Here is a 10948-nt window from a genome sequence, read left to right on the forward strand (position 1 = left end):
TGAATAATAAGACATTGAACTTTTAAAAAATTACAAGTAAGATATAATTCTGGTTCCTAAATTAGATGTGGTGATGGCTGAGCATTTTGAGGACAAGGATAGTTAACAGTAATTTTGGTTGTGGTGTAAGTCTGGGCTATCAGTCCCCAAGACAGACTTTTGATTTTTATGATGGGACTTGTCACAAGAGAGCCTGTGACAAGATCAGTGTTGTTGGTTAAGTCTCTATATGCTAAACATAAACTTTTGAGCAGGAAGTCCTGCATGAATACAGTACAGGCTGGTTTTGAGTATATGTGGCTTTGTTACTTGAATTTGGATGGACCCATTATGTAAGCCCAGTGGCACTTTTTGGAAAAGTGAATTGAAGCCAAGTTTTTAATATGCTTGAACTTAAAATACATGTTTTATTGACAACAGCTAGTAATTCATCATTATCCTGAAAGGACAGCTTGTGTACTAAATATTGATTTTTCTTTTTATATTTATCCAGATGATAAAATCTTTGCTTATAACTGGTAGATGAAACATTTTTATCCCCTTGGAGATGAAATGTGATTTCAATGATGGCCACTCAAAGCCTTGTGTCTTCTGTGCACAGGGAGACTCATGCACCTGTATGCGGTGTGCGTGGACTGCCTGGAAGGGGTTCACAAGATCATCTGCATCAAGTGTAAGTCACGGTGGGATGGCAGCTGGCACCAGCTGGGCACTATGTACACCTACGACATCCTGGCTGCCTCTCCATGTTGTCAGGTAGGTACTGAACAAACTGAGGGAGCAGTGGGTGATATTAGGCTTCTGTCCCCAAGTGAATGTAGGGAAGATGCTTCTGGCAATAAAGAAGAAATTCAGTCCAGCAATGATGGCTGAGTTACTACTTGTAATGTAGTAATGTAGTCATTTAGTGGAATACTATTTGGTCATTAAAAGGAATACTGTAGAATAATATATAATTATATGGGAAGCATTTCCAGTATATTAGGTCAAAAGAACAGGTTATAAATTGGTATAATAATATGCTTGCATTTGTAAGTAAGTGAGCATGAAAAGGGAATTGCTAACCTGTTACCAGATGGTCTCAGTGGTGGGAGGCTGCATGGTTCCTTTAGTTTTCTTTTTGCCTGAGTATATTTTCTAAGATTCTGTATGATTAGCTTATACTAAATTTCTAATAGAAAAAAAGTTATTCAAAAGGAAGAAAGTCACTTTCTTAAATAGACAGGATTTTCTTGTTTTCTTTCTGTGGGATAGTACAGTTATCCAGGAATTGCATGCCTTGTAAGGTGTTTGAGGTTGTAATCCTTAAAGCACTACTAAAAGGAGGCATTGTCTCATGCTATGAGGACATCTGAAATTTAGCTGTCATCAGAAAAAGAGGGAAGTATTCACATATGAAAACACAAATAACCAGTAGAATCACAGGAGACAAAATCCTTGGAAATATCTTGCTTTATTTCCAAGTGCTTGGGGAAGAAAACAGCTTGTTATATAATTCTTTGATACTCTCATGGGCAGGAGAGAAATTTTTCTTTGCTCTAAGGTATTCCAGCCTGGTTTTTTAGTACAAATAGCTGATACATACTTTATTAGTTACTGTATAGTTTTATGTCTTTAGCATTATGGCTTGATTTTTGTAAAGAGAGTATCTTTACTATTATCAGTAGTTATTCACTGTGGCATTTTATGATAGTTATTGTGCCTTAATGCCAGCTCTTGAGAGAAACCAGAGGAAGTGGCTCCCCTCTGCACACACACACCGTGGAGGATTATCTTTTAAATTAAAGAAATAAGGAAGTGAAAGAACGTTTGAGCCTGTTAACTCAGAAGATTAGCACTGGAAAGGACTGGGATCTAGACCGACCTCCTTATTTCCTCATACAATGGAGGCCTACAAACTTGGGATGTTTTACCCAGGTCTACATACATTGTGTCACAGCCATGACTGCACCGTGTGACTCCTGTTCTGGTGTTCTTTTTGGTACACCATTGAAAGGCAATGAGATTATTTCCATGTCTTTAGGAAGAAAAACAGAACAGCATCCTGCCACACCCAGCCTCTTGGTATTCACCATGCACTGTATTTCTTCCTTAAAACAATTGAAGCCCAGACCTTTCATTTCTGGCCCCCTACTGAAAATAATGAAAATATGTTCGATTATTGTTAATTTAAAAAAATCAGTGAGGATACAAGTGTTAGACACTACTAATGAATCAAGGAAAGTCTTCAATAAGATGTAGCCAAAAATAAGCAATAATTGATTCTTATAAAGGTATAACAGGGTGAAGACGGGTTTGCTCAGAATCACACTTTTAATGTTGTTCAGAGAGATTACGTAGTTAAAAGAGTGTTTACCTCAGGTTACAGAAAAGTAGTTCCTGTAGTGGCTGAGGATCAGCAGGCTGCTTTGGTTCACTCCAGCCTTGCTGCTTTCTAACCGTGGTCTTTGGCATGGTGCTTTATCACATGTGCCTCAGTTGCATTATCTAAAAGTCATCTAATACTACCTACCTCCCAGGAGTATTTTGAGAACAAGTTGAGATTATACTTTTTAAGTACGTTTTTAAAATGAGTCTAAATTGAGTCTGTTTTATTTATAATTTCTGGTTATTCACTTAAGTCCTGGACCCATTGCTGAAAGGTTCTAGGACTGTGCTGTTACGGAGAGGCTAGGCATGAGTGAAGATGCAGGGTGCTGGGAACTCCAGAAGCCTCAGACCAGCACTGCACTTCCTGGATTGCTAATTTTACTTGAGTATCTTGGGAAATTTTATTTTTACATCAAAGAAAATGCAACTTTTATATAGAGTAGAATGAAAAATGAAATTTCAAAGAAGTTTCGTGGAGGTTTGGGTGAGGGAAGTCAGCTTCAGCCACTGTCTTAAAATCCAGGGGGAGGGGTTTCTTATTGTTAGGGAACTTCAGTGGAGAGCATTTAGGCAGTAGTAGTTTAGAATTTTCTTCTCATAAGTAGGTGAAACAGCTAGCAGTGCTGCATATCAGGAGAGAAGCTGGGAGTCTTTCAGGCATACCCCGTTTCCCTGTTTTTGGTAGTAAAAGGGATGCTTTGCAAAGCCCTTGATCAGTTTCCCAGCATTTTGGTTTGGATGACTTTGACAAGTGTTGGGAAGCGGAGGGGTGTTGTGGCTGATGGTGTCTGTTTCCCCCAGGCCCGCCTGAACTGTAAGCACTGTGGGAAGCCGGTGATCGACGTGAGGATCGGGATGCAGTACTTCTCCGAATATAGCAATGTCCAGCAGTGTCCACACTGTGGGAACCTGGACTACCACTTCGTGAAGCCATTTTCCTCCTTCAAAGTTCTCGAAGCTTATTGATGAAAGCTTTGCTTTAGTAATAGCTATTTTATTGATATTATTACTTTATTACGTATCTTTTATAGGGAAACATTCTGTGACATTAATTTCTTTTCTAATTTAAAGGAGAGTTACTTTGTTGTTTGTGTGCCACTAAAATAGGGGCTGCCCTTGCCCTGTCTTGATTCCCGAGTGTTAGTCTGTGGTTTTGACCAGAGCCCAGATGGGTAATCCTGTGCATTTGGGTCGGGGTTCACTCTTACCAAGAATCTTTGATGCAGCTTTAAGATGGTGGAGAGGATGGGGTGAATTTAGGAAAGGAATTTGTGGTTAGAAACTAAGAGCTTCATAGGAGTTGGAAGGAAACTCTTACTAAAATGTTAACTTTCTAAAAACCTTCTTTTAGATCTTCCTTGGGCCTTTGGAAAAATATGTGACAAGTGAATGTAAGTCTGTGCCTGGAGAGCTAATAGTGCATTAGTCTATCTCAGCCTAGTGTTCTGCAGCACACATGGGCAGGCAGTTTACTCACACTGACAGGTGACCTGAAAGTGGCACAAGTGCTGTTTCTGTCGCTATTGTAATTTGCCAGTTCATTTTTCATGCTGAAAATAATATCCAAATTGTAAGACATAGGAAAGATATTAGTGTTGCAAATATGTTTAGGTAAACTGACCTATAACAGAATATGTGAAATGAATTTGGAAATAATGCAAGAAGGCAGAACTCCATCATTTGAATTGTGTCTTTGAAGTTGGTAATATAGCTCTTAAGGAGAACCCATGAATAACATGATTTGGGCAGTGATGATTTATTACAGGTTGCACTGTTGAAGTGTCATTTGGTGTCAGATTCTTCTCACAGGTAAATCTCTCAGCCACAGAATCTAACTGGTGAGCTTCAGAACCAATAATTGCCACACTTATTGTCCTCAAAATTGCTTATGGCCATGTTTAACCGATTTAATTCTGAGTTTCCAAAATCAAAGATTTGACCTTAAGAGGGAAGGGAAAAAAAAGTGTGAAAGGATGATGAAGAAAATAATTTTACTATTTCTTTTAAAAGTATGTTTTGGAAAATCAATTATTTTAATGCATAGCAGTATGTTTGAAAAATAGACCATTCTAAAAAGCCCATGATACCTTACTGTTGATGAAAAAAGATGATCATATATATAGAACTTGATTAGTCAGAGCATTGGGCATTCCAAAATACAGCCTTTGGTTCAGTAGATTTTAATGCTTTAAATAGACTGACGTCCCATACCCTTATAGAATTGGAATATGATTTCTCAAAAATTAATTGGATAATTTCATGTATGATGTGCATATATGCTAAAAGAATGCAGAAAATCATTTTATGAATAGCCAAATTTGGGGTTGATGTGAACATTTTATATTACTCATTTGGTTTATACCTTTTTTTTTTTTTTTTTTTTTTACTATGTGGTTTTGCTTTTCAGAAGTATTTAGGCAATATTGCACGTGAGTTTCAGTTCTTTTTTTCTTTTTTTTTTTTTGAGATGGAGTCTCGCTCTGTCACCCAGGCTGGAGTGCGGTAGTGCGATCTCAGCTCACTGCAACCTCTGCCTCCCGGATTCAAGCAATTCTCCTGCCTAAGCCTCCCAAGTAGCTGGGACTACAGGCACGTGCCACCACACCCGGCTAATTTTTTGTATTTTTAGTAGAGACAGCGTTTCACCATGTTAGCTAGGATGGTCTAGATCTCCTGACCTTGTGATCCGCCCGCCTTGGCTTCCCAAAATGCTGGGATTACAGGCGTGAGCCACCGCGCCTGGCGGAGTTTCAGTTCTATATGAAGTATTTGATGTTTTGTTTGAAACAACGCAGCATTAAAGAACCAATGTTATTCACTAATACTATTCATCTTTCAGTTTGGATGATTTGGTTTGCTGCATCTAGGTTGGTGTTTGATCATCTGAAAAAACATTTCAGTGGGAAGAAATGCATAAAATGCCTATAAGAAGTAGAAAGTCATTGAACTGACAGCGTTTGATGCAACTAAAAGAGGATTGTAAGACATAGCTTTCTGCAAACTTGTCTTTAATGCACAAAGCTGTAGTGGTGAATTAACTATTTCCTTACTGATTCTCTCCTGTACCCAGATGCAAAAAGTGCTAAGTTTCTCTTGTCCTCGTAATACCATTTGGATTTTATTTCTGAATTTAAATAGTAAAATATTTATGATGCTGATCTTTAACCTACCTAAAATTTTATAGTGAAACCTGCTTTATATTGTTGTTCTGAAGCTTACAATTGACCTATACATTGCATTCAGCAAGCTCCTGAATTTAGAACTGCTGTCAGTATAGTGTATGCTGTGTTCCATGTTGCCTTTTTGGATGGCTTTCTACCCCCTGAACAATAAATAGGATGAGGTTTTACTGTAATTGGGTAAAGTTTACTCTTGGACATTATTTCGATGCTAAAGTAAGGATTCTGTGGATGTGACTTAAAGAGAATAGCATGAGAGCATGAAGCATATCTGAGAATATCTTTTGCCTTTAAGATGATTCATTCTTGTCTGGAGGGAAAATCTGGCTGATTTGGGAATAAAATATAATCGAGTGTTCAACACCATGAAGATAAATCTTATTTTGGAAATCTACTGACCTTAATACCCCAAGCTTGCCCTGAATACTTTGATTGGAATTGGAATATATCAAAAAAGGTTAGTATTTTTGTTGTAGTTAGGATACTAAAAGGATATTAGTTACCTAAGAGATCCAATTTGTTTTTCTGATGAATAGTGTTCAGTAAAATGAATCAATCTTAAGAGTGACTAATAATTTCAAAGTGATTTTTTGTCTATTCTTAATATTTTTTAATTATTTATTTTTAAGAGTTTTATACCTTGAGCAGATAGAATGATCTGCTTTAGTTTAGTGAGAGGACAATTTCTGATTGATTGTTTTCTCTTCAGGCCATCTCACCTCTTCATTCTCTTGTTACATTTGAAGCAGTTGATATAATGGGTTTATACTTTAAAAGATAGACATGGTGCCATGAAGTTGGGGAGTTGGGTGAATTATCCCATTCTAGTTACAGAGGAGCTTTCCTTGAATGCCCTTTAACTTCTAGGTTTTGTGCAAGAAGTTCATTTTCTGAGTAAAAGTTATTTTCATACATGTTGGGGGAAAATTAACTCATCAAAAAAGAATTTTTTAGGTATTTGAACTCTAAAACTAACAGATAAGACAGATATGTACCTTATTAGAGCACCAAAACTAATTTGCTAAGTCTTTTGTTTAGTCCTGCAAGACTGATGCTTAATACACAGTCTGTTCTCCTGTGTCTAGGTCAAGAACTCCAGTTTGCTTTTCTGTTTTGTGTCCTGGTAGCAGCTGTTGAGTAACTTTCATTGGAGGTTGGGAAGGAAGTGAGGAGAAAGTGTTCTTGTTTAGTGTTTTATTTCCTATAATAGGATGCTGCCTAACCCAGTTCATCTCTATGTCCTATTCACTGAATATTCCGGGTAATTGAAAGAAAATATAATGGATGGGCTTCATTAAAACCAGCTCAAAAATAAATTCTTGTCGGTAAAGATTTCTTGTCAAGATGTCTTGGATTGCACTTTTGTTGAGGAAAGACAGTGTAAATAGTTAAAGAATGTTGATAAAATTGAAACTTTTGGTTGTGGAATTGTGTGTGGTTTTAGAGGGTTTCTGTTTGTGAAATGTATGTATTAAAAATAATAAAATTCCAGAAACTAACATTGTACTCTGTCTTTAGTTTGTCACTTTATTTTTCATTGAACTTTTTGAGCAGTGGGATTGTCTGGTCAGAAAAGATGAAGAGAAAGCTTTCTGAGGTTTTGATCACTGTTCAGGTAACCATTTCAAAGTCACTCCTGCAGCTAATAAAAACTGCCAACTTTTTGTGCTGCTTGCAAGTCACGTATCACATGTAAACTCACTTTGCAATAAAAGCTTTTGTATGACAAAGTTGATTCTATATGAATAGTCCAAAATTATTGTTCTGGTTTTAGGGAATTCTATTGGATAGATAGTATAGTGTTAAAGATTAGATAGACCCCAAGGTCAACCACCCATAGCCACATAGCCAAAACTTAAGTCATCCTGATTTCCCTGAAATGCTAGTTCTAATCAAACAAAACAAAATGCAAGGCCTTGTCGGCATGATTTGGTGAAATCAAACTTACTAGCCATACAGTAGTCCCCCCTTATCTGCCGTTTTGCATTCTGCAGTTTCAGTAACCCATGGTCAACCTAAATGGAAAATTCCAGAAACAATTCACATAGTTTAAATTGTGCACCATTCTGAGTAGCATCATGAAATCTCAAGTCCTGTGCCATCCTGTTGAGCAGGCGAATCATCCCTTTGTCCAGTGGATCCATGCTGTAGATGTCCCATGCCTATTAGTCACTTAGGAGGCTGCTAGATGAGTCCCGGTATTGCAGTGCTTGTATTCATGTCACCTTTATTTTACCCGAAAATGACCTCAAAGTGCAAGAGTAATGCTGGTGTACTCATACACTTGTTCTATATTATTACTAGTCATTGTTGTTAATCTCTTACCGTGCTTAATTTATAAACTTTATCATAGGTATGAATGTATAGGAAAGGTCTTGGAAAGGATCCCCTAAGGATAAGGGAGTGCCTACTGTGTAGACAAATCAACAACTGGTCTGCTTTCCTTATAAAGAATGTTAACATGTAATAGCCAGTTGTAAAAGAGGGCGAAAATAGTTTCTCCCTTATGCTTTATAAATGGTGCTATAACTGCTGTGTGCAGACTTCTAACAATTTTGGTTTGAGGTCTCCAGGTTTGCCAACTGTTCTTTTGTGTGCAAAATAAACATACAATTTTAAAATTTGATCTGATTTTATTTTTGACAATAGATCATTCTGCAGATGCTTTTGTTTCCTAGGCCTGTAACAATTTTCATCATGAAAAGATCGTATGCTTCTTCATTATAAGCAAAGAAGTCTAATTGAACGTCTTGCTGACTTCATATACTGTGATCAAGAATAGTTTATCCTTAAATCTCCCTGTCCTCTTCAATTCAAATATCATTCTTGGCCAATAGATTGAAATCCACAAACATTAGAACACAAGATAAGTTGGGGAAACCTGGGTAAAGAAAGTCTTGAGTCTGCCAGTGGATTCAAAGCCTGTGTTGCTACTTACTAATGCAGATGTCTGAGGCATAAATTTTACTTTATTTAAAGCCTTATAAAGGACTTGGGATATGATTTCTACTGATGTAATTTATGGCCAGCAAAATTCCTTTGAAATTTTAAGGAAAGTACAGTTTTTATTGCAGAAGGAAAAAAGTTGCAGAAAAAAAATGAAGTTAAATGGTGATTGGTAAGCATTAAGTTTAATGGAAGAAAATTCTTATTTCTTATTGGTGGTTTCCGTTACTTTAGATCTTGCTTATATTGTTTTGACTTAAATTTGGCAAATTCAGCAGCAATTAGATTGCTAATTATGTAGGCTGTTTAGTAAAGGGTTAAATTTTCAAAGGGGGAAAAAATTGTTGTCTTGAGCTTTTCTTCTTTTTCTGTTCTCTCAACTCTGCAGTGAGGTAAACCTTACCTGCTGAATGTGAACTACCTTTGAGGACAATAAAGTGCTGTACAGATGTAATATCTGAAATAGTAATGTATTTTTAAGGCATATTTTTTCTTTAGTAGAAACTTTTAGCATTGTGGTAATTATATTAGCTCTACCTGGCATTGCTAAGCCTCAGAAACAGCAAAAGTAAAAATAAAGCAGTTTGTCTCATGAAGTTCAGTAAAACAACACTGGCTACATTCATCAGTGTTCAAATGGAATTGGCTACCATAGCACCATTTCTTGGTGATGAGCACCATCTCAAGCAGTTCTGTTACACTTGATTACAAATTTAGATATCTAAGTCAAGCATAAAACTGTCTCATTGTAATTCCTAATAAACCCAGTTATTCTAAGAGTGAGAAAGTCATAGCCAAAACAGTCATAGAATTTAGACGTGTCAGAATTGGGAGCAAGGGCTATGCTTTTTGTTTTACCCACATGGCAAATGTTTGTGAATTTCATTGACAATTGTAGTCATTTTAGAGGTAAACTGAGGCCCAAAGAAGTTAAATCTAAGTAAGTTCACATAGTTAATGACTAACTAGGAATTAAATCTGGATTCTCACTCCTAGTCCTCAAAGTGAGATTCGGTAACATATTCAGCTAGCTAACTCTTGCTCAGAGGTAGAGAATCCATGAACTTTCTTCGGTTTTCCCTTTTGTTTTCTGTTACCACTTGCATACTGGCCACCTTTAGCATATTAATTGTCAGATCTAGACATTAGTAGCCTGAAGAGATCGTTGCCAGTTGTCCATGTTACTTTTGAAGCTGTTTTAAATGTGAACTTTAGATCCTGAAGTTAATTTTTTTGTTGTTGCTTTCATTTTGTGTTTACTGATTTCATTTTCTGATGCTAAGGGTAACAAATTGGGGGGCCTATATGAATGGCACTTAGACTCTCTGTAAAGGAAAGAAAATGTCAATTACAGCCATGTACACTTTTACCAGATATGTAAATAAGATATCTAACTTGATGTTGACTAAAGAAAAAATATCAACCTTTTAAATAATTAAAGGTAGTTCTATTCAGAAGTCTTACTGAAGACTGTAGGCTGAGGCCTGTAGCCCAGGAGCAGCCTTTGAGAGAGGTTCTGCCAGGCTGTTCCAACACAGATACTTCAACCCACTGCTTATATACAGATGCTGGAGGTTCGGTACGTGCAAAATCACATCAAAGTTTGGGTGTAAGAGTACATCTGGTTATAGATTACAGAAGCATAATCACTAAGCCTGTCAGACATTATATGCTAGAAAAGGCAAGGACTAGGGTCATTTATCTTTTAAAGAATATAGTGACCAGGCAAGAGACATGGAGGACAGTCTGCTAATACTGCACTGTCCTCAAAGCATGCTTTGGGAGAGCTGCACATTGTCTGGAGTCAGCACTTTGTGAAATTATGTTAGCAAGCAGAAATGAGCAGACATGGCTGCTTATGTTTGCTACTTTGTCTCCTAGGAGGTTGGGTGTAATACACAAACATGGAAGAAGTGTCTGGACATTGTACAGAGCAGGGAGTCCCCAGAAGTAAGTGAGAGGAGCCTTGTGGGTGTGGAAATTACAGATTTGGTCAATATATGTATCAGTGGATGGGCACCTTGTTTTCGGTTGAGAAATAATTTGGGCTTGTGACAAGGGAGTAGATTTAAAAGCTATAGTAGCCCTTGCTTCAACAACACAGGTGCCAACATAGAAGTAATTCTGTGAGGCCTAGCTGGGCCCTCTGCATAGGAGTGATGAGCACATTGGAAGCATCCCCTGTTTTAGAAAAAGAACACTTTCTAAAAGGGAAAAAATTTGAAATCAATAGTTGTGTCTTCACCTCATCGTTTAATGCATTGATTTGTTGACATCTGTTCTCTTTTGTTAAGATAGATGATTGCTTAAGGAGAACTCTGGGTATAAGGTGACGTTTTCACAGTCTACACCAAGAATTCATCATTTTATTCACTTGGGGATCTAGCTTTGAGTTATTTTTGGATTCAAACATGTCAAGCTGTCGGATTTGATAGCATTGATCTATCCAGTTT

At 37.1% G+C, this 10948-nt stretch overlaps 1 protein-coding gene across 1 annotated transcript in view; it reads left to right on the forward strand.

Annotated features, from left to right (window-relative positions):
* HECA (hdc homolog, cell cycle regulator) overlaps window positions 1-7048 on the forward strand; it is a 46490-nt gene extending 39442 nt beyond the window's left edge. Inside the window, exons 3-4 of the mRNA XM_024249011.2 lie at window positions 602-756; window positions 3172-7048. Coding sequence (XP_024104779.1) covers window positions 602-756; window positions 3172-3336 — 320 coding nt within the window. The 3' untranslated portion in view covers window positions 3337-7048. The remainder of the gene's footprint in view (window positions 1-601; window positions 757-3171) is intronic.
* Window positions 7049-10948: the final 3900 nt, after the last annotated feature.

This window comes from Pongo abelii, chromosome 5 (assembly GCF_028885655.2).
Source record: "Pongo abelii isolate AG06213 chromosome 5, NHGRI_mPonAbe1-v2.0_pri, whole genome shotgun sequence".
NCBI classification, from domain to species: Eukaryota; Metazoa; Chordata; class Mammalia; order Primates; family Hominidae; genus Pongo; species Pongo abelii.